Source organism: Ictalurus furcatus, chromosome 6 (genome assembly GCF_023375685.1).
Source record: "Ictalurus furcatus strain D&B chromosome 6, Billie_1.0, whole genome shotgun sequence".
In the NCBI taxonomy this organism is placed as follows: domain Eukaryota; kingdom Metazoa; phylum Chordata; class Actinopteri; order Siluriformes; family Ictaluridae; genus Ictalurus; species Ictalurus furcatus.
The window spans coordinates 5,305,863-5,331,429 of NC_071260.1; the positions used below are offsets into that span (position 1 = coordinate 5,305,863).

The following is a 25,567-nucleotide window of genomic DNA, read 5'->3' on the forward strand; positions in this document are numbered from 1 at the left end:
ATTTTGATACAAACCTTGCAGCTACTGTTAGAGCTGCTGACCAATCAGAGTTGAGAATTCAACAGCACTGTGGTATAAATTTTATCAATGTGAAAATGTGTATTGTAATCATTTTAATAGGTGGTAAATTTAACGGTCAGATTTAACTGCTTAGAGTGATACTCATGAGATTTTACCAAAACTATTCTACCACCTGTTAGGATCAACTTCATTCTACCAAATGCTCTAGAAGACTCTTTTCCAGTGACAAGGTACTAGTGCCTAATCAGGAACCATTGTGTCCCATCCTCATGGTTATACAAAAAAAAGTGCTGGTTTTTGGCTGGCCAAATGTGTTTGGATTGAGATTCTGGTCTGGAACCAATACATGGTGATGTCAGGTGCTTAGGATGATACATTTGTTGTTTCATGACCCAAGTGAGACCCACTCACATTTTCATGAAAACCATTAAAACAACTAGACATCCACAGTGCAGGTAGTATTGAAGTCTATAGTTTTCATTTATCGTCAATAACCTCGTTATTCTGGTCAAGGAATTTATCAGGACTGGGCACATGGTGGGAATACACCCTGGATGGGACGTCAACCATGTACACACATTCTCTCTCTCTCTCTCTCTCTCTCTCTCTCACACACACACACACACACACACACACACACACACACACACACACACACACACCTAGGGGCAAATTGGAGGAGCCAATCCATCTACCATCGTGTTGTTTTGATGGTGTGAGGAAACTGAGAACCTGGTGTAAATCAATTTGCACAAGAGGAGAATGTGCAAAACTCCAGAAAGATAGGAAGAGATCAGGAACAAAGCAGGAATCCTAGAGCTGGAGCTACCTGCTACAATAAAGGGAAATTATATTTTGCAACATACATCAGATGATTTGGATGGTAGTCCTTTTTGCTAGCAACTGCAACTACCTAAAAGAAGCTCATTTTAATGTTAACAAAACTCAATTGTGGGAAAGTTGCAAGCCAAAAATTGTGTGGCCTATTTACTAGTTTATTCTATAGCCCGCTGAAGTGTTGAAGGTGCGGCTTTGGCTTGTGAATCTGCTAATTTAGAGCAGTAAAACTGTGTTTTTGCCTCAGAATGACAGAATGACCTTCACTCATAGACTGTTGTGTTCAGGATGGAGTGTACTCAGTAGGAATGGGGACACACTTGTGGGCACTGAAGTGCAACGAGTTGCATCAAACTCCACACTAGAACCTTGCAGTGAGGGGCTGAACATGTTCAGAGTGAAACACCAGACCTGCCTTATTCAGAAATCAGCATGTGTTGCCAAATGTTTTGGCACACTCACGCAGCTCTAGACTTCACACGTCTGATACAATACAGTCCACAGATGGTCATTTATTGACGTGTTTATTGATGTGATATTCTAGTTTGCATCATATTCAAGTCATAAATTGTGTTTTTGGATCTCTCCAGATCTTGATGTCATTCTAAATAAATTCACAAGCATTGCCATGCACAGTTTGAAACCGAGGCCGTAAAAAACAGTGACATTTACATGTTCCCTTAAAGACGTCTTTAATGACACTGAACTTTTGCCTAAAGAGCAAAACCGGCTCTCAGGTTTTCTTTTGTTGGTTGTACTTTTGTGATAAATACACTAGAGTAAAAAGGTTTTGAAGATCCTACATCACCATTTTTGGTTACATTTCAAGCCATTTGTTTATTTTAAAATCTATCAAACTTTCAATGGAACATCTAAGAAAGGAAGGTGTGTAAAGTAACCTGTCTATAATAAAGCTAATTTAAACTACTATTAGGAACTGAAAGCCATGACCAAGTCCTTAAATACAAGTAAATAAATACAATACATTTTTTTGCCTTATCTGTAGAACTACCCTGCAGACTCCCATCCCTAGTGCACAAGTTGATTGATTTTTTTTTTAATGGTAATTTGGTAATTTAGTTGGATTATTCCCCCCCAATTATATATTTAAAACATTTTAAGGCAAAACCAAGCTTTAATGAAAATACAAACATGTATTTCTATTATATCACAATAATACCACTTTGTATGCTCTAGAATTACAATTTCCCTTCACTGGACCTAAGAGGCCCAAACCTGCTCCAGCATGACGACGCCCCTGTGCACAAAGCGAGCTACATGAAGACACGGTTTTCCAAGGTTGGAGTGGAAGAACTCGAGTGACCTGCACAGAGCCCTGACCTCAACCCCACTGAACACCGATTGCACCCCAGATCTCCTCACCATCAGTACCTGACCTCACCAATGCTCTTTTCAGTGAATGAACACAAATCCCCAGAACCACGCTCCAAAATTTAGTGTAAAGCCTTCCCAGTAGAGTGGAGGTTATTATAAATGCAAAGCGGGAATAAATCTGGAATGGGATTTTCAGCAAGTACGGTGTGTGATGGTCAGGTGTCCACAAAGATTTGGCCATAAAGTGTACGTGGTAAATTTGTGTGAACTTGTCTTAAAGCGCATGGCTGTCATGTCTGATGGTTCTTATAACCTAGCAACAGAATCTTGCAATAGTTGACTTAGTTACTAAGAAAATACTGTATTGGATCACTATCAGGTATTAACCGATTGTCGGTATTGTATAAGCAAATGGAAAAATTGGGATGATGTTTTTATACAAATGGACAAGCCAAATCTGCCTTATTTCAGGAAAACAGTAAATCAATAGAATAAAGAAAAAGTAAATGGCTTGAGGTCCATAAAATGTAATGTCGACACATAATGTGCATCATGCTAATCCATGCTGTTTAAATCAACAACACTGTTTATAGGAAGGATTGATTGGTGTATGGTGGTCATGTTGTTTACAGACGTCAACATTGTTTTGATCATCATGAAGTTCAGACTTGTGATGGTTTTAATTATAAACATGTTACACAAAAGTGATTTTAAACATCCACAATAACACCCCCGGCCACATAATTACATATATATCACTGTGTTTCATTAGAAAAAATGTCAGACATTCTTCCAAAAGTGGTTAAGTAGGTCCAGAAGATATTAGACTCCTTGCTATTTAAGAGGTCGTCAGGTGCATGCATTGATGCCAAGAGATATTAATCCCATTCCAAAGTGCGACATCATGGATCAATCAGATTGGCTTGTGACTTTATAGCTGAAGAAGCTGCCAGATCTACAGTCTTCTGTTTGCTTCTTGAATCTGAATGACGGCCAGAGAAATAGAATTATTAAGAAGGCCAACGTAATGCATGTGCTCAAGAATCAAAATGGCTTTAGGTTGCTGGATTCACCTCGTTTTAAGTGTAGAAAAATTTGGCTTCCTTAATAGTTCTTGGGATAGTTAGCAATTGTAGTTCTTGAAATTAAGTTACTTTTATAAGCTTTAGAAAAAGAGACAGTTGTAGGGTTTTATTTAGAGTTCAAGCTAAAAAAAAACAACAACAACAAAATAACAACAACAAATGGTTCTACACTTAAGTGTAGAATAAAGACTTCCTTAATGGTTCGTTAGATGGTTAGTAGTTTATTATTATTATTTTAAATAGTTTTTGTTTGTTTGTTTTTTTACTTTTAGAACCTTTGGGAGCTGTAGGGTATATTTATGTAGAGTAAAAAATAAATAAACAGAAATTTAGAGTACAACCAAAATAACACTCAATAGTTCTATATTTCATATTTTTAACGGGTTGCTTGTATCCTTAGGGTCTTTGGATGGTTACTAAGCTATCTTAAAGAAACTGTGGAACTTTTTCTAAAATGCAGACTATCAAATAAATGTAGGTTTTTATACAGAGGTCAATTTATAGAGGTCTTTTATATTTAGAGGTCAATCATAATAGGGTTTAAGATGTGTGTATGTGTAAGTGTATACTTTCATGGGATTCCATTTAATTGCTTTCTATTGTCAGTATTCTCATGTTGTATATATGTCAAAATATATATTCAGGGTAGAGGTGTGGATCAGGACTGGGATCCCAAAAGACCCAACGAAGAAAAAAAAAAGAACCCTCATAGGGAGTGGGCAGTTCTTACTGTTTTGATGGCAGGATCAGGCGGACAGATATGAGCTTGTGAGGAAATAAGAATGGCCTGGTTCATTAACATGAGAGCATACTGCGTCACAAATTTACTTGCTTTCATTCATTATCAGTAACTACTTTTGCAATGGTTTAAATTACTAATTAGTTTATATTTAGAGAAAATGTCACATTCAGGTGAAAACAATAAAAACTGTAGAAGGCATAGTTGATCAGAATTCCATTGGGGGGGGGGAAAAACAGTCCAGACACAGCTCTAATTTAGAGCTTAAGAACGACAATGACAGATGTATGCCAATGGGCAGATCCAACTTAAACAACTGAGCAGTTGAGGGTTAAAGGCCTTGCTCAAGGGCCCAGCAGTGGCAGACTGGCAGTACTGGGATTTGAACTCACAACCTTCCATGCAGCAGGCCTACTGCTTAACCACTGAACTATCACTTCCCACGAAGACAACAAATTTTTCTCCTAGCATCAGTTCTTTGTGTTTTCCAAGTACGTCTTAAAACGTGGATCATTAGGCAGAAAAAGTTACCTGGTTGTGAGTGAGTATCATATCACATATAAAGAGCGCTGCTGCAAATCTCTTCCAAGTATTGGAAAAATACTCTTCCAAGTGTACTTCTCCCTGGCCAAATCCCTCATCAGAATCATAACAGGGAGTTTCAGATGGCTGATCAAGCAGTGCATGAAGCCAATGCTCTCAATCAGTGTTCTTCTACAGTATGTGCTAGTTAAGTAAAGAATCAGTGAGCATGTACTGCACAACACAACTGCACGGACAAATATGCCAAATTATCACATTAATGCAAACATGCTGCTAATTAGCCTGCCAGCTGCTATTAAGATTAAGCAGTTAAATCCCCCCCAGGAGACTAGATGCTTTGTCAGTCCCTCTAATAGGTAAGAGAATAAAAGGCAGTAAGCGAAAGGCTGGTGCTCATGGCCATTTTGGAAAATTTGTTGAATTAAGACTTAGAGCAGAAATTAAAGTGGCTGAAGAAAGTGCTAATGCGGGAGAATGAAATCCACTGTGCATTGTTCTGTGTAACAGCAGCAATGTTTTCACTGTCTGTGCAGCCTGGATTAGGTTTCCTTATGTTTTAATGTGCTATGAGGCTATGGGAGAACATCTGGTTACAGGGAAAATAACCTTATCGCCTATCAAGGAAAATATCTGAATGTTATGTGAGTCAACATTCATCAGCTTTTCCAGTGAAGCTCACAAACTCAGCTGAAGCTTGGACGATGTAAAACTGAGTCTCTCCAACGGAGTGGCATTTTAGGCCTACATTACATTTTAGCTATATTCAGCTAATAAAACAATCTTAAATCAAACAGATCATAGTGTACGCATCACCACATTGGCTTTTACCAATTGTTCGTTAACAACAACAATTTAACCGGGAAAAAAAAAAATCACATAGCCAGATGGCTAATTTTCATAGTTAAAGCCTATAATAAGCGACCGACGCAATGATGTAGTGCAGAGGTTCTCAACCTTTTGTAACTAAAGCTCCCCAAACCTCCCCTATCATGTGGCATGCACCCCCCGTAAGACCAGGTATAATGATTATCTATTCTATATAAAATCTATCTATATATAACCTAATCTATAAAGTTTTGATAGATAGACAGACAGATAGATTTTTTTTGTTTTTGTGTTTTTGTACTTTTTTAATTACTTTTCATAACTTATGATTTTTTAAAATAACTTTTATAAAACTATATAACGGACAGGTATGGAACATGAATGATGAAAAATGTTTCTGAACACTATAACTACTTTGAACAAGAGAACTAGGCTGTAATAACATGGACTATTTTGCATGTAAAACATGTTGCATTACATTCCATTCCTTGCATTCTAAAAACATTCGCAAACGAATGATGTAAATTGGGATGAAGGGCGCGTTTCATTATCCATGACATTGTTAAATCAATCACTAGGACACCTGCGCTCGCTTCTTTTTACATTCACGTCTGTCAGCTGCTGTGTGATCAACGGGATGTGCTGCTCCGGCTCTCAGCCCCTCATTGAACAGAGCAGACGCAGAGAGAGGTGTAAGTGCAGCGGGAAAGCAAGACCTCGTGCTTGCAGGATAGTACTGGCAATATTTGGAAAGTTGCTAGCTAAGGTTTGTCCAAAAAGTCTCTAGAGTTGTCGCTAGGCTCTTTTTTTGAAAAAAAAAAAAGTCGCTTAAGCGGTATGAAAAGTCGCTAAGTTGGCAACACTGGTCTGCACTGACAGCTAGATAAAAGGCAAGATAAGCTCCACCTCTCCCCAGAAAAAGAGAATACAGAGGAAGAGGGAATGCAGGGTTTTTCATTTATGCACATTCTATTTGAAAACGATAATTGAGAACCATTGAGAACCACTGATCTAGAGGAATCAAAAACATTCTTAATTATCAATTATTTTTAATCAACAGCAAATAAAATTTGACTGCACTCTGTTGTAATAGATACATGCTGGTGTGACCAGCTAGTTTATTAACTTATTAACTCAGTCATACTTTCAACACAAACTTTGTGATTTGTTGTGCTATAATGTCTAAAATAAGAGTGACTAATTGTTCTTAATTTACATTTTTTATAGTCTGTGATGAGTCTTGTTGTGATGGGAAATCCAGCTCGGTTCAGTGAGGCATATCATTCGACTCAATTCATCAATAAAAGTCGACTCTTTCAGCTCCCAAATGATTCCTTGCCATTTATTTCTAAACAGGACAAATTTTGCAATATTTTGGCCAATGATTGTTCTTCTTATGAATTCTTCATCTGAAATTCTTCTATGAACAAACAAAAAAATTACATATTTTCATTTAAAAATTAACATTACCTTGCATTGCATTTTATAAAATACTCTAAACAAGCAGCCATGAAGCAGATCCTCCCCGTCATGCTGCTTCATACACACACCTGAGACAAACATCATTATTGTCTCATCATTCACGCTAACGAACAGCTCAGAGGTTGAAAAGAGGTTTCTTTGGAAGCATTTTGAATAAATTTAATTACACTGCAAGAGTAACAACATTCCCTACATCCACAAAATAATGGGGGTAAATGGCACATAATGTGAGTCAGTTCTCAACTAAGAGAGTCAACTGAAAGAGCTGACTCCTTCATGAATGACACATCACTAGTATGCTAGACTTCCTTCTTTTTTTATGTGGTGAATCAAATCCTCCACTGGAAATCAAGTTCCATGCCCTTTTGTCCAGCTCTTAAAGTCCAAACTGATGAATGACAGGCTTGGATGTACACTTTCTACTCATTGCATTTCCAACCAAATTTTAGCAATATAAAAGATGACTACTTCAATACTTAGGTTTGAGATTAAATTAAAAAAGAATGAATTGTTCTTGAAGCATTAAAACCTTTAAATAAAAAAGGACGAAAAATTAGAGTGCTGTAATTTTCCCTTAGACTTTCTTCTGATGCACTGAAAGACTTTCTACTCTAGTCCAATGGACCAAATTACTGCCTTTCAAACCCAAATTATTACCTTTACTTAAAAAGTGTCTTTGGCTCAGTAATGGACATCCTGTGGCTGAGGACACTCCTGCTAGCCATCAGGACAGGTTGGCTTTGTGACATTTACATTTTCTCTAAAGTATCTGTGGCCTGGCAGTCCTCTGCTTGACAGGACCGGCAGGGGACGCTTCATTTAGCTCCGCAATTTCTGAATGATGTCACGGAAAAAAGACGGGTTGGAAAAATCAACTGCATCGCCTCTCAACCTCCACGGTTGTGTGAGGAGAAGCGGTGGGGAAAACGGTGGCACATGGAAGAATGCTTTAATCTTTTAGCTGTAGCTCAACACACACTCTTGTCCAGACCAGACTGTGCAGAATAGATTAGGTCCAAACATGAACATAACTTATACCGTGGCCATCAAGAAATAACCCATGCCGTCTATGTCTTAGCCTTTGCGTACATTCTTATTGAAGTATTATTTCAACCCAAAAATGTCACTAAGGATAAATATAAATCAGACTGCAGAATGCTGACCAAACACTATCATTTTTTAGTAATATATTTCATAAAAGTCGTGACCTTCTTTAACTCTTGGAAGGAATCAGACTCCTTGTACACTCTTAGGGGGAAAATGGTTTCCCAAGGGTTCTTTAGGTAGTTAATGGTTATTAGTTTCCTTAAGGGATTTCACTTGGAACTTTCTGAGATCAGAAAACACTTAGTTGTTAGGCTGCACCTTTAGGAAGCCTTATGAGATCCTCCCCAAGAAACAAACTTAAAAACCGTCAAAGGGAGCCTGATTTAACAAGTCAGTGGTGCATAAATAGTAGCAGTTGATAAGCATTAAAAAGCGTTCTTTGCCCCACACAGCTTCAGAATATTGGGCCAAAATTTTACATCATTGCTGAAAGTGTTTATTTTTCCTATAGTTATTTGTTGTTGGGGTTTTTTTTACCCATAATATTGTATCCAATGCTTAATTTCTAAAATATAAAATAACACTAAGGGAGAGGTGATCCAAGAAGTGTAAAGGGAGGAAAAAGCTTACAGACCATATAGACACCGCAGTGCTTCATGCAATACAGCAGCATTCAATACTGTCATATAAGGCTAGGGCCAATAGTATAGGTATGATGATGGTGGTACAACAAGGGATTGCGATCATAACATTTCAGTGATGAAGTGGGAGGACTGGAAGAGTCTACTGAACATGTCCTGTGTCTTCACAATATGTGCTCAACCTCACAACAAACATTTTGCTCAGAATGCTGGGTCTTACAAAAGTACATTATGCCCTTTAAACAATATAACAACATGAATGCCAATATCAATGACTTTTTTTAGTTTATGTAATTGTCCAGATTATTCCAAAATGCTAATGTAGAGTTGTTGGGATTTGCCCTGCTCATCTGTGGCAGTTCAAAGTTCTTTAGAAATCCAAAAATGCACATACAATTGAGACAGGACACAACTGAGCAGGTAAGGGTCTTGCTCAAGCACCCAAGAGTACCAGTGAGACTTGAACTCATAACCTTCTGATCAATAACCCAGTATCCCAATGCCTTAACCACTAAGCTAGACTACATGGACAAAATTATTGTATGTGGACACCTGACCATTATGCCCATGTGGCCTTCCCCCAAACTGTTGCCACAAAATTTTATATCATGTATTTGTATGTGGTAGCATTACAATTTCCCTTCAGAGCCCTGACCTCAACCATACTGAACACCTTTGGGATGAACTGAAGCGCTGATTGCACGCCAGACCTTCTTGCTCATCATTAGTGCCTGAAATCACTAATGCTCTTGTATCCGAATGTGCAATTCCCCACAGCCACGCTCCAAAATCTAGTGGAAAGCCTTCCCTGAAAAGCTGAGGCTTTTAAAACAACAAGGAGTGGTGGCAGTTCTATATAAATGTCCAATACTTTCAGCCATATAGTGTACCACTGCCAACAGTCGAACCAGCCAGAAGTCAAACCTAAAATCTTCTGATCCATAATCAGGCATGTTATCCATTGTGCCAATGGTCCAGCTGTGAAGTGAGATCCTGTGTCACTTCACTTTCCCACTGAAGAAGAATGGCCAAACTCCATACCAGAAACATCAATGAAAACTCTTAGTTTTTGGCTTAAGAAATGACAAGAAAGTAAGCTGTCTTTCCTCACCATATTCATGATGTGTAAGCACGTGCGACTGACAATGTGGGTACGCTGTGATTACTAGTCAGCAACTGGTCATCATGGAAATGAGCTGATTATATTTTTGAAAGGGACGTGACACACGATAATTCATTAAAATGATTTTACTTTGATTTTTATCCAAACATAGGCACAATTTTTTTAATCACTTTTATCTTCAGGTCCTTTAACAGCTCGGATTGGAGATTTGCTTGCATGTCAAACTAAAATCATCTGCTAAATGAGTACACAATTAAAGGGTCTGACCTAGGATCAGCTGTCCACTCATATAATCAACTGAATGCTCAAGACAAGAGCTGATCCCGGATCAGCATTGGTATTCTGAGAAGTTTGATACACACGCGTCCCCAAGCCTCTCAGAGAGTCATCCGGTGATCCATGCTACTATAGCAACCGTCACGAAGGAGACAGTTGCTGTGAAGTGGATAGCGTTGATATGCAGCACAAAAATAGACAGCTCTGTTTTCCTCACTCTGTACTTTCACACAATCCTCAAACTCGAAGTACTGATGAAGTTTGAGTTTGGATGATACACAAATCGTTGACGGTTATTAATGGCCTCAAAATTTCTTCTTTTTTTAAATAAACTATGGGGTTCGATGCTTGGTCAGATCAGAGTCTAACTCTGCTTTCACTGTTTCGCTAAATACCATTCTCTTGACCAACATGGTTGAAAGAAATAAGATACTTGGTTGTTTGTTTAAATTATTAACAGCCTGGAACACTCGGAGAGTGAATGGTCATTGCATAGTGACACTTCCATTTTCTTGCAGCGCTCCAAGGCTCTGATCTAATCAAAGCCAGAGGCAGGCGGATCTATTTAGCCAGTAAACAGACAATAAATGGTTGCGGCACACAAAGCAGCAGAAGCACAACAAAGGCTGCCATTTGGTTTTTCACACGCAAATGGGACGTTAATGTTGCCTTCTTGTTGTTTTTTTGCCTGTAAAGTCAGTGATGAATGTGAGTCGACAAAAAGCTTCAAAGCAATACACGTCCATTTGACATAAAAACGAACATTTCTGGAAGTCAAAACATCAGTCTCCCAAGCACCACCTCCACTCTATTGGTATTTATATTCCTGTTTATCTTCCACATAATAATATCCACCATGCAATATACAGTTATAAAAGAAATAAAGTAAGATTTATTATATGCATTTTTTTTCATATTATTACTACTATATCTTGTACCTTGTAGCTATGTAACATAAGAATTTCACTCACCTTTTATACTTTTTTTTCCTGCATAAACCATGTAAACTGTGATATTACAATAAATCTCAATCTAACTCTAAATCTAATTTAACAACTGGTGTAAACTTTTTGGAAAAACTAGCCCATAATTGTGGCTGGTTTATGTCACAATTTGTCAGTACTGGCATCTCTTCCCTAAAGCATCACAAATTCATATACCCATTGCTGTAAAATTAACAAGAATCTAAAGTATAAGTAGATATGTGACACATGCATCAACACACCATCATCCGATTTGGAAAATCAGAAAAAAAAAAAAAAAAAAAAATTCAAAACCCAGTTTTGTAACACCTTTTAGCACATTGTGCACATTGACACTTCTCTCTTTGCTTGGATTTCTGAAAGGACGACGAATGAATTAAATCCATCACGACTCGTTGCTGTGGCTTGCTAACTGCTACCTTCCGTTAGCAATTCATTGGTGCATTAGTAATTTTGGCTTGGATTTCCCATTAACATGTGCCAATTATTGGACCGACTGAAACAAACAGAAATCCATCGAGGAAGGCACACACAGTTGCCAAGTGACAGCAAATCCTCGGGTATCATCTGAATCCTCGAGTGAAACATGGAGGGAGGTGTAATGGGATGTAGGCCAAAAGAACCTACTGAGAATACTGCACTCATCACAATATCCACAGCTGCAGAGAGAGAGAATTAAACACAGTTCTCATATAGCCTCCAACTGGGACGTGACACTCCTCCAGGGCATTGCCTGGCTCCACCCCCTCCATGCCTTTCTCATCTGTGCCTCCTTATGTACTTACGATGCATCGATGCAATTTTTTTCAGAGCAATACCAAGAATGAATGGAGTAACTAGCTTAGTATTAAGCATTCAGGGGCATTAGAGGCATCATGGAATGTTGTATTTAACTGTTTACTGTATTTATATGTTCTTGAACTTTATAACATTATTGAGTTGATATTAAATAAAGTGCATTAGCTAGATACATGTGTTACCTTTTTTTAAAGCATGGTTACATTGGAGAAGAGTGGGTTTTGTTTCAAAAATGCTTATGGCTGATCATCAAGAACAACATACTGAACATACAGAGCTGTTATTTTCACTCACTCATTTTTTCTCTCCTAGCCAGCGTTTGTTGATGCCGTGTGCTGCTAGCCATTTTTGTGTTGAATTTCATATTGAAGACACCATAGCATTGCACCTTGAGTCACAAGCAATGTGTAGACCCTGGAAGAGCATGTATCTCAACAGTGCTTGCACTTCAGAAGTAGCTTTCTGTGCACACATTTTAGGGCACCTCGCGCTCTATTAAAGATGTTTTATCGTGTTAATTGTAGTAGTTACTGATCTTGACATTTTCACAGTTTGCGATCTGCTTTGCTTTGCCATCGTTAATTGTGAAGGACGTGTAAATTGCTGTCATTCTGTCGTGTCGTCTGTTTATTAAGCTAAGCTTACGTCACATAATATCATGTAGCATCGCATGTTTTTATCAGAACATCTTTCATGAATATGAGTAAATGAGCACAGACTGTGCAGACTGATACCAGTATTAGTATCGGTGCATCACTATTATGGACTCATTAGGACTTATATCCTATGTTTATCACATGCTCTCTCATGCAAAGTTTCTCATTTATTAACCAAGTTTTAGATTTTTGCTATTCTTCAGGTTGCCATTTTTGCTCCCCTTGCTAGGTTTTTCTATTACAGTTACACTTAAATCCACTCCTTTAAGATCCCATAAGATCTCATGCACCCTGTTTTCTAAGCACTTTCTGTGCGGTAAAGAACACGACCCAAAGCCACGCTTCATTTTCTAACCACTGTTCTATGAACTAACCTTGGGTTCAAGGCATGCTGAATGACGGCGACTCATTTCTGGAAAATGAATATCCCAGACAGTTATGGCGTGTCGCTGAGAGTTAATGACTTTTCTGGGGCACAAAACAGAACTTGAATCCTGAAGACAATAAAAGGCTGATGGATGAAAGTGCCATATTCTAGGCTCTTAACCAAAGTGAAGTGGAGTGTAAATGCCATTTCAGTTTGCCAAGACTTTACCCACCTTTCTCAGTTATTGTTATGGATTTTTTTTTATTATTATTAATTTGTATTTGTCACATTTCCTGCCACTCCACTGTTTCATATGTGTAAAAATCAAGATGTTGTCATAGACAAATCCTCTACGATACATGACAGCATAATAATCTGAAATAGGAATTCGGCCAATGCTCTTGTGATAAGCCTTTCATTTTCTGTGTGTATGCTACAAAAAGGGCATTTGAAATTGCCTTGTGACCTCCTGGTTGTCCAGATTCCAGCCATTAATTACACAATGATGTTTGATTGTGGGACAATTTTATTCAAAATGAGTACATCTGATTGGATGATATTTAACTCTGGGTGGTGGTGGTGGTGGTTCTCCTGTTGGTTCTTTTGTTCAGTAGAGTAGAATGAAGCACCCTTTCCACCACGTTTTCAAGAATTACATGTGCTTGTGCTATATACGACTTGGGAAGTCAAAATTTCTGCAATGCAATGTTTTGTCAGTACAACAGAAACAAAGGAACGCTAGTCTAAGCATCAATGCTAAGTGTAACTACAGAGTAATTTTAGTCATATGGAGACTTTTCATAGTAATTTATTAACACTAAGGAAAATGTTGATGTTTGTAACAAATTTTGTTTTGTTTCACTGCCACTATGCCTTTATATTGTCTGTATAAAAAGCTCAACCATTTGAACAGTGACTGTACTTGGGGCTTGGCTTTATCCTTAAAAAAAAAAAATCACAATTTCACAAAGTTTTGACAAATGAATTCAGATTAGATGTGCAACTACATGAAAAAGTCCTGGTGTGGTAACTGTATAACTCAATATCATTATAATTAGAGTAGAATTGCAATTCTCCCACTGGTACTACTTTAAAGTTCATTGAATTAATATTCCTAAATTGCATTTTTAATAGATGGCATAGCTACTAATGCATTCAATTTATAATGGATAAGCACTGTAGTAACATTAACTTCCACCTTGCATTCACTGTTAACCACATTATCAATTCCAATCCTTAGCCTCTGCCAATTATGAGACCCATGGAGACAAAGAGAAATCCATAGATGACGAGTTTAACAAAAGAAGCCTCAGAGTAGTTTGGAATTTTTTTGTCTTGTCGTTTTTATTGTAGTTACAAGGAGAGCTTGGTCTGTAAATCTCCTCGCACTAGCAACTGTGTTGAGGAATTAAGCCACAGAGGTCATGGTTCTGTATAGTGCACATTTTGGTGGAACAGCTTATGGGGGCCTCTAGTGGATACACTAACACTTAGGACCAACCTAGGGGTCATTTTCTCTTTCTGTCGTTTGATTTTCGTACATCAGCACCCCTGTCATAGGGATTGACTCTGATGGTATTATACTGTATGTTGAAATGTTCTGCAACATTCAACACATATGGACTGTGATGGTCAGAGGGCTGTCAAGCTTCTTATTTTGGTGCTTCCTCCCATTATTATGAGAGACAATTGTGCCTCCTTCTTGGAGAGACTAGTGTAAGGAGCCAAGGTCCTGTGTGAGAGCAAAAAACTGTCTGGAAAGCTGAGCAAAGATGAAGGGCTCAAAAGCTGAAAGCAGGCTATTTTTGTGATATTTACCTCCTGTTTGCGTAATGTACCAATTTCTACTATTTCTGAAGGCTGGTTATTGAGGCCATCATGGTACCTAGTCAGAATAACACGGCCCATTGCTACGCCATTGTCACAAGGTAATGTTCCAGTGTCTAATCATTTCATTCAAACCCCAGGACTTCAACTTACAAGTATCTGGCCTAATGATAAACCAAAATAGACCAAATAGGATATGTACAGATCCCACTTTTCTTATTGAGGAAGTTCTGGTCTTCTATGTATGTATTAAATGTGTTTATATATTCTATCAGTGCTATTTTTGTGTTAGGGTGGTGCAATAAATGGAGGAGAGTTTTATTTAGCACAATTCTGGACTGTCTAGAAGAGGTAGAGGTGAGAATGGTGTCTAAACTAATCGTCATCATGGATCCATTCCCCGGCTTAATGGCAAATTGACAAACATGATCATTGGCCTTACTTCCAGTATTGCAGTGTCTATTGCCCTGCACTGTTTGTCACTGCCTTGCATTACCATACTGTGTCTGCATTGTAATGTCTCTTACTTTATAGTGCTGTGTTTTTAATGTTTGCTGCAGCAGAGAGAACAGCAAGAAACTTTATGTTATATTGCAACTGGTAAAATTATATACTGGTAAAATAACAATACAGTTGAATTGAATTAACTATAGGGCAAAATTCTATCACACTGTAGCAAGAAAAGCTCTTGCTGAAAGCTAACCTGATCACTGTGAGTCTGAATATCACTGATGCATCTGCAGACTAAAGCCTTCAACTTTCTGTTTGGAAACACATCCATCCACCCATCCATCCATCCATCCAGCCATCAATCTATCAATCATTCATTCAATCAGTCAATCAAGGCATCCATCCATTTATCTAGCCATCCATCAATCATCCATCCATCAGTCCACCCATCAATCAATCAATCAGTCCATCATCCATCCATTCATCATCCATCCATCCACCACTCATGTTTGATCAGTTCCTCATAAATTGGCAACACTTGTGTACCAGTATACACCAGATTGTAAATGTAAATAGGCTATTATCTTAAAGGACAATAGTTAAATATGGGGTACCTCAAGGTTCTGTTTTAGGACCACTGCTGTAATACATATACAGAATATCACTTTTAATTGCTGGTTAAACTCAGATGTACATACTGAATATGTTAAAAAAAAAAAAAAAACCTAATCAAGAAATATGTGAAGGACATCAAAGATCATAAACAGATGACAAATAATTTTCTGATTTTGTTCCTGATTGAATTGTCATTTTGTGACAATTTACTGTTAAAAGCACTAGGCAAAAAAAAACTTAATTTGATTAAAAATGTATCTTTTTTTCACTGTGTAAGCTGCATTTCTAATAGATCATGAACTTCTAATAGAAATATGTTCAAATAATTTAATGCACATTTACTTAATGTTGACAGTTAACCTGTTGCTAAATCTGTGTTCATGATTAACTGGCAATTTAGTGTATCTATTTATTCATGTGAAAATATACCACGTGTAAATTTCACTGCTAAAATTCTTATTTGATTCTGGTAAATCTTTTTTTTTTTTTTTTTTTAAAAACATTTTCCTGCATATTTTCCATCCATCCATCCATTTTCCATACCGCTTATCCTACAGGGCCATGGGGAACCTGAAGCCTATCCCGGGAAGCATCAGGCACAAGGCAGGGTACCAATCTATTGCATGGCACAATCACATACACATTCACACACCCATTCATACACCATGGTCAGCCTACCATGCATGTCGTTGGACTGGGAAAAGAAACTGGAGTACTTGGAGGAAACCCCCGCAGCATGGGGAGAACATGCAAACTCCGCACACACAGGGCAGTGGCAGGAATTGAACCCCCAACCATGGAGGTGTGAGGTGAATATGCTAACCACTAAGCCACTGTGCACCCCTCATGCATATTTTGCTTTTATAATATTCAGATCTATTATTCGGGTTTTCACCCAACGCAGCTGGATGCGCTGTTCCCACTCACAGCAAAGAGGCAAATCATGATCGAATTCAACAACAGCCTCTGCTCAACAGCCACTTATCAGCTCACGAGGGAGGCGTCATCACACTTCGGCTTCACGATCACACTAACCTGTGTGTGTTACAATAGCATTGAGCACACTAACCTGCGTGTTACACCTCTTACAAACACATGGTGAACAAACAGAAACTGTGTTACATAATATGTACTTTCACTTTGAAGTAGTCATGATGTGATAGAGTGGTATGTGATATCATATAGGGTATAACTTTAGTATCATCTGGGGTAAAATCGTTAAAACTCAAGAAATTTGCAGGAGTGGCTGGTATAAATGGACTAGCAGCACCAAGTCCTCCTTGTCTTTCATTTTTGGAGATAATGAGTGTGTTGATAATGAGAGATGATGGTGATGCTGAGGATGCTTTTGTTGAGGGTGATCGTGGTGGTGTTGGTGAGGATGATAAGGTTGGTGGTGGGGTGATGGTGTTTCAAGGTGGGTGAGGGTGGTGGTGGTGGAGGTAGTGAGAGTGGTTGTGGTGGTGATGATGGTGAAGGTGGTTATGGTTGTGGTGGTGAGGGTGGTGATGAGGATTAATACCGTATTGGAGTAAGGGGAAAAAGTGCCCAAGATGGCTGCCCAATGGCAATACAACATCCTTCTACATGAGGTTTTATTCAGACATGAAAGTACATGATGGTACAAGCTGAATTTATTTATGTAACAGGAAATGTTTTAATATCAGAAGTATATATATGTGTGTGTGTGTGTGTGTGTGTGTGTGTGTGTGCAGGCAAAGCTCTCAGGCTATTGTCTTTGTGCAAGAAAGTGGAAACACTATAGCAGTAGAACACACACACACACACACACACACACACACACACACACACGACAAGAGCCATGTTGATTACTCACTTCATCAGTGTTAGGATCTCTTTACATTTCAGCGACCTCTTAACTCCACTTCAACAGCACCTTTTCTCTATACATCAGTCATCTACAATAGAGTTTCCCTAAATCCATCACACTTCAACACACCATGTCTTCTGCAACAGTTAATAATCAGTTGCAGTGATGGATATTGTTATTACAGACACTTTAAAATACAATTACTGCCAGTGCAATTCATTCACTTTACATTTGAACCCAGGAGTGGTCAACGAGAAGACCGTGGTCTTTAGGTGGAACTTGCAATGTATTTCTACAAATTGATCCATGTACTGGAAAAATACTGTAGCACAACCAGTCAACGCAAGGGAAAAAAATGCTCATACTTCAGCAACTTGAACCATTCTGTAGCAGATCCTTTTGCCTTTATGTACATTATTTACCTGAAGGCATTTCATTGAGAAACACAGACTTTCATAAAATTTTAAAACCTTTTTTATTTACCCTGTCTGGTTTGATTAAATTGACGACATAGCTTGTTAAAAAAAATGTTGACAATAAAGACAGACTGTTTCAAGATGAATGAACGGAAAAGTACATGCTTATTCTCCACTTCACAGAGGCATGTCGCTAGTCAGACGTGCTAGCGTAAATCTCTGCTATGAAAGAGAATATAACCCCTTCAAATTGACATCTATTATATATATCCATAAACTAATCATTAATGGTTAAGCAGTAAAACATAACTTGTTGCCATTCAGTCATTGTAGTTGCTTATCTGGACCTTTGTAAACAAGGAATTATATGTAACAGCACCTTCACAAATATTTTCTTGGATATCTCCTTTTAACTTGATAGAGCACTCATCTACCTGGAAAAATAAGACATTTATTTTAATTTTTCTGGAATTTTTTTTTTTTTTTTGCAATATACGCAAGCTACTTTATTAGACTATAATGACAATATGCTATTTGACAGTGTGAAGTAAATATACAGCTGAAACACTGCTGAAGGAACAAAATGTGGGTACCTGCTATCAATAACTTGCATTTCAACAACAAAAAACACTGTCTGACGTATTGAGAAACATTCACAAGTTTCAAACACTTCACCTCAGAAGATTTCATAAAGGATTATGAGTTTATGTGGATCGCTGCCAGTAAAACACTATGGAAGAAACATCAGCACCAATCAAGATAATGAGGTCTGAGGAAAGCAGTATTATTAATGTAGCAGCTCTGATGCTAAAGGACCATTCCAGCTTGAAACACATTAAATATGTTTAATTGAAATATTTGTTGTGTGTTGAGCGATTCGTATGATAATCTGTTGGTCGGTGCTGTACTTTTGTTATTCCTGTGAGAAGTTGTGTGTGTTTGTTATTGTTAGCGCAGTTACAGTAAAGTTTAAAGTGTTTAAGAGAAACAATTTCTTAAACATAATCGATAACAGCCAGGCTACTTTGTTCCATAGCTCTGCAACATAAATGAACAAGAGCTCCTTGTCTCACTCACCATTTTCCAGTGACATTCAATGTCATAGTAATGAGAAATCCAACATAGAAGCAATGGAGATACTGGTGCAAACAATTCCACAATGCAATGCAGCTATACTGTACAACACAGCTGCGCTGAGTTACGCAAAAACTCAGCTCAGCTAGTTAGCGATCTACGAGATGACGAGCGAAAGGTGTTGATGGAAGCTGATCTGTGTGAGGAACTGACAAACTACAAGAATAAAGTGCCGCTGCATCGCTCTCTTTAGGTAGAGATGAAGCAAGAGCTACTGACACCACTATCAGCAGGTAGTCGTAATCATAACGAAGGTTGTGGGTGATGTAGGAAACTGTTAAGTGTAAACAGGCCAACATAACATTACAATCTCATTACAAAATAAATCTTGGATTCCACTGAAGATCATAAGATTATAAAGATTCATAAGCAAGTCGTTCCGGATGGATTTTTCCTTTACGTTTAAGGAGAACTGGGAGAATGGGAAAGTGGATAACCTCATTAGTTCTCCTCTGATTGATACAGGCACAATGACACCATTGGTCAATTTCTCCAAAATGGCATTGATTGGTAAATATGGCTTCTTATTTTCAAAGTGCTAGGGTCAAGCACTATTATTATAAACTACCCAAATGTGATCGTTCCTATTTCTGTCTTTGTTTCTGTCTAAGCTAGCAATTGATTGGGGATATACAGACATCCGCAGTACTCTATAGACTCCCAAAATGTCATGTCTGTTAATGTTTTTTTTTTTTGTTTTTTTAACTGTTTCACAATGAGAGGAGGTACAAGTAAATATGAACAATTTTTTATACACAATATTGATATAACCTTAAAAGATTATCAAAGCCCATGCGTAGAACAGTGCTGAATATGAAAGACTAGCAAAGTGTGTAAAATAAACAGTAATCTTTAGCACTATTTCTCTCCATATGGCTAGCTGATGTCATGCATGAAATACCCACTGCAGCATTTGCCAAACAAGTTACTGTAGCACAAATCCCAAAGGAAGAGGATGACATGGTTCTTACCTCTGAGAGGTTGTTTTGTACTTCTGCCTGCAAAACAAAAAATGAAAATGATTGTATTAGACCTGAATGTAGACCTGAGTGTGTGTTAATCATCACGTTAGGTGTCCTCAGTCAATGCGTGTGTGTGTGTGTGTGTGTGTGTGTGTGTGTGTGTGTGTGTGTGTGTGTGGGTGTGAGTATCTTCAGTCCTTTCTCTGTACAAAGGGCCAGAGTTCAGAGCCAACCGAAGTGTGTAAGATGCCTCATCATGTGTGAATCTCTCAGAAGTACACAGTTTCACACTACATGCCATGCACCAAGCTGCTCTGGTTTAAACAATATGACTTTTCTAATGTTCTTTAAAAGTCACTGTTCAAATCTTTACACAGGAAATCTACAAATAAAAACACCAATACAGTAACGATGGAAGCGTTTTTTTCCCTTTTTATTCTGTTCTCTTTCCAAAATGTTCAAATCTTTACACAGGAAATCTACAAATAAAAACACCAATACAGTAACGATGGAAGCGTTTTTTTTCCCTTTTTATTCTGTTCTCTTTCCAAAATGTTTTTCTGTTCTGCTGTTTTTCTGTTATTCTGTTCCAGCAGCTGCAAAGCTGAGCAGGTGAAAAATGCTATAGAATGCTGATTATTTGCTCAGGTGTGTTAGAAACTGTAACAGAATAAGAAAAAAATGTGGACTTCAGGAACTGATTTAGAACCTTTAGTTTAAACTGTAGGTGTTTGGTTGTTTAGATGTTTCTAGAATGCTCTTCCTCTCACTAGTACCTCTGGATTTTTACTTCTTTTTTTTGGATATTAAGCTAGGTCTCCTCGTCCCTGACTGTGTGGAGATTCACATGATCTACTCTCGGTCTGTGTGGGTTCCTCTGGGTTCTCCGCTTTCCTTCAAACTCCCAAAAACATTCCAGTTGGTGCATAATCTAAATTGCCCCTAGTGGTGAATGAGTGTTCCCGGGATAATCCCCTGGGATAGGTATGCTAGTGTTAGTTGAAGAATATGGTATTTAACTGTGAACATTGGTATTTAATTGAGTGTTAGGGAAATGTTGGTGTTTGATGATAAATATTGGAGAATATTAGCATTTGTTGGAATTTTTGGAATGTCTTTTTGGTGTTTGATGGAGAAAATTGGTGTTTGTTGGTGGATGATGGAAGATGCTGGTGTTTGTTGGTGTTTTATGAAGAATGTTGGTATTTGCTGGTGAACAATGGAGAACATTTGATGCTTAATGGAGAATGTTGGAGTTTGTGTTTTTTGGAAAATGTGTGTGGTGTTTGTTATTTTATAGACACTGTTGGTGTTTGATGGAAATATTGATGGAGGTTGGTGTTTGGTAGAGAAGGTTGGCTTTTTGGTTACTGTTGAACAACGTTAATTTTAAATAGAGAACATTGGTGTTTGCTGGTGTTCTGTGGAGAACATTTGGGCCTTTTTCATTTTTAATGGAGAATGTCAGTGTTACTGTTTGATGGAGAAAATGTTTCTGTTGATGTTCGATGGAGAATGTTGGTATTTGTGTTTGGAGTTGAAGTTTGCTGGGAAATACTGATGTGATTTGGCTTTTAATAGAGAAGTTTTTTGTTGGTGTTTGATGGACATTAGTGTTTGTTGATGTTCAATGGAGAATGTTGTTATTTGTGTTTGAGTACAATATGTTGGTGTTTTTTGTCGAATATTGATGTAGGTAGGTGCTTGATAGAGAAGGTTGGGTTTTGTTTTGTTGGTGTTTGATGGAGGACGTTGGTGTTTGATGGAGTATGTTGATGTCTAATGGAGAATACTGATGCAAGTTAGAGTTTGACAGAGAAGGCTGTTTTCTTTGTTGGTGTTTTCTGGAGGATGTTGGTGTTTTATATGGAATATTGAATTATTTTTGCTCTATGACTAAAAACAGTGAACTAAGAAGCTAAGTAAATTCCACCTTTCTCTGGAATTATGGATTCTGAATGAGGAAAGAGCTCAAATGTACACACACCATCCACTTTATTAGGAACACCTGTACACCTGCTCATTTATGCGGCTATCTAATCAGCCATTCATGTGACAGAAGTGCAATGCATAAAATCATGCAGCTACAGGTCAAGAGCTTCAGTTAATGTTCACATCAAACATCAGAATGAGGGAAAATGTGATTTCAGTGACTTTAACCATGGCATGGGTGTTAGTACTAGAAGGGCTGGTGTGAGTATTTCAGAAACTGCTGAATTGGGAATTGAGATTTTCACAAGGACCGGTCTCTAGAGTTTACACAGAATGGTGTGAAAAACAAAGAACACTGAGTGAGAGATAGTTACAGTATGTGGGTGGAAAGAGAAGTCAGAGGGAAAAAGCCAGATTGGTTCGAGATAGGATGTAGTAACTCATATAAGCATTCTTTACAACTGTGGAGAGCAGAAAGACATCTCAGAAAGCACAGCACATCAAACCTTGAGGTGGACAAGCTACAACAGCAGAAGACCACATTGGGTTCCACTCCTAATCAGCCAAGAACAGGAATCTGAGTTATCATGGGCACAGACTCACCCAAACTGGACAGTTGAAGATTAGGAAACAAATCCCATGGTCTTTTTCCAGTCTTCAACTGTCCAGTTTGGGTGAGTCTATGCCCATGATACCTCAGATTCCTAGCTCAATGTTTGATGTATGTGCATGCTGAGATGCTTTTCTGCTCACCACTGTTTACAACAAGAGTGATTATTTGTGTTACTATGGACTTCCTGTCAGCTCAGACCAGTCCTGTCATTCTCCTCTGATCTCTCTCATCAAACAACGTGTTTCAGCTTTGCAGACCCTCTGCACACAGGATGTTTTTTGTTTTTTGCTCCATTCTGTGTAAACTCTACACACACGGGTGTGAAAATCCCAGAACATCAGCAGTTTATGAAATACTCAAACCACCCCATCTGGCACCAACATCAATGTCACGGTTAAAGTCACAGAGATCACACTCTTACTTCATTCTGATGTTTGATGTGAACATTAACTGAAGCTCTTGACCTGCATCTGCATGATTTTGTGCAATGCACTGCTGCCACATGAATTGAATGGCTGATTGGATAACTGCATAAATACGCAGGTGTACAGGTGTTCCTAATAAAGTGCTGGTGAGTGTGTTAAACAGAGCCCATCTGTGCATGGGAATGATGAAGCTCAAGCAATTTTTTATGCATAAATTGTTACTGCTTGTGTAGGTAATAACTGCTACAAACTACAGGCTTTTATTCATTTGCTTTGCCAATACACAATAAAGAATGAGCTCTGTCACACACACACACACGCAAAAAAAAAAAAAAAAAAAAAAAAAACACACTGCACATAAGCACTATCTGAGACTGAACATGTACAGCTTACATAAGTATGTGTAATCATAAAGAGCACTGAATGTCAAAAGGAAATGAAACTGTTCTGGGGCTAAGACTCAGGCAAAAACGATGGCACTGGCTTCTGTCATGCGGCATGTTTTTCAAGCCAAAGTCCAAAACAAGACCAAGAGTCCACGAAACATGTGGAGCATATGCGAGTTGAGGTCATAAAACTAACTTAAAAGAGAGCAGGAAAATAAGCACAGCATGTCATGAACGCAACTATTTATCCAGTGCTCACGCTACACTCGCAGCACTACAGAATTTCAGTTCGCTTTGTTGTTTTATTACTCGACAACTACAAAACCCTGTGATAGTTCTATTAATCAGAACCTGTGAGCATTTTGAAACATGCACTCAAAACTACGCACTCCTCCTCCACCTGCATGAACTCCATCCATAATCTCAGTTTACACCTGATCAAGAGACAAGTGCGTTCAGCAACTTACATTCCCTTGAGCCGGAGCCACATTTTCTCCGTCTGCTCGTTCCTGCTGTACTTCATGGAGTTGTTCTCCAGCCCCTCCACGTCATTGGAGAGTGAATCCATGGCTTGCAAAAATGTGTGTGTGAGAGAGAGTGTGTATACTGTCCTACAGGGTAATAGAATCGGCAGGTAGCAGGTTGAGCATGTGCGTGTCGGCACTCGCCGTCCTCAGACTCAGAGCGCACCGTCCATCCTGGAGTCCGCGGCTCCACAGGGCATCAGGCAATTAGTGTAGAAGATCTGCACGTGTGTGTGTGAATGAAAGTGTGAGTGTGTGAGAGAGAGAGTGTAGTGTCGCAGCACTGACAGCACAGCACACCACTTGTAGTCACACGCAAGCTACATATACAGACACAGTTGCACTAAGGTCTTTTTCACATGGACTCCCACCCTCTATCTATCATTCTCTTTCTCTCTCTCTCTCTCTCTCTCTTTCTCTCTAACCGGAACTGCAGCTTACTGAGGATCCATCACACTCACAGTGTCTAAAATCTTTCCAGCTCCTTTTAACTCCTCTTCTCTTCTTCTCTCCTCTCTCCCTCCTTCTGTTTCCTCACTCGTTCCTTCTCTCACTGTTATGACGGAGGCGTGCTCTCCTCATGACACTAGCGTATCTGATCTCCCAATGATGACACATTGATTTTCCTGATAAACACACACACACACACACACACACACACACGGTCCTACACACCCAGAGAGATTGGCGCTGCTAGAAGCGTCATAGCTATGGTTTCCGTGTTGACCAGATTCAGACAGTGAGCAGATGGGCTTAGCCTGGAAGGCAACTCCTCCTCCTCTCTCTCTCTCTCACTCTATCTCTCTCTCTCACTCACACACACACACACACACACACACACACACACACCCTGTTTCTCTGGCGATGCACCAGGAAAAGCAACCTCAGACACACCAAAACAGCAAGAGAGGGAGAGAGACTGAGAAAGAAATGGGCATTGATATCATCATCATCATCATCATCATCATCATCAACATCATCGTGCACCTGCTGCTCGGCTATTCCTTTACTGCCAGCTTCTCTCCTGATTCATGCGCTCATACACAGCCAGCGCCATAAACAAGTGCTAATGCAGTGACAACAGCCTGAAGAATAGATGTGATGTTGTTGTTTCCAGCGCTGATGGTGCGTAAAGGCTAATGGAATTAGACGGAGTGCTACTTCCTGTTTCCCCACCCCAACCACCACCCCCACAACCACCCCCTCGCTTCCATTCCCATGCATGCATCACAATTTCACAGTGCTCTTTGTGTCACTGTTTGTTGGGTTTTTATCATGTGGCAGCAGTGCAATGAATAAAATCATGCAGATGTAAATGCCATTGCAGTGGCATGGGTGTTTGCTTTGAGTATTTCAGAAACTGCTGATCTTTAAGTTTATACGGAATGGTCACGAAAAACAAAAAACATCCAGTGAGCGCCAGTTCTGCAGGAAGAAACGCCTTGATGGTGAGAGAGGTAAGACGAAAATGGGTTTTGAGTTGCTACGGTAACTCAAATAACCACACTTTACAATCATGGTGAGCAGAAAAGCATCTCAGAATGTACAACACATTAAACCCACACACACATATAAATGTATAAATGTAATATAATAATACAGAGGAAACAACAGCATTAAATTATATTATATCCTCAAACTGGCGAACACTCAGTCTGCATCCCAAACCACATACTACCAAAGCAAGTGTATTA

General features: G+C 38.7%; 1 protein-coding gene across 1 annotated transcript in view; it reads right to left on the bottom strand.

Annotated features, from left to right (window-relative positions):
• Window positions 1-25,136, bottom strand: part of pde1a (phosphodiesterase 1A, calmodulin-dependent) — an 86,960-nt gene extending 61,824 nt beyond the window's left edge. The window contains exons 1-2 of the mRNA XM_053626282.1: window positions 23,817-25,136; window positions 20,003-20,029 (exon numbers count right to left, since the gene is read on the bottom strand). Of these exons, the coding sequence (XP_053482257.1) occupies window positions 20,003-20,029; window positions 23,817-23,917 (128 nt within the window). The 5' untranslated portion in view covers window positions 23,918-25,136. The remainder of the gene's footprint in view (window positions 1-20,002; window positions 20,030-23,816) is intronic.
• Between the last annotated feature and the right edge of the window lie 431 nt (window positions 25,137-25,567).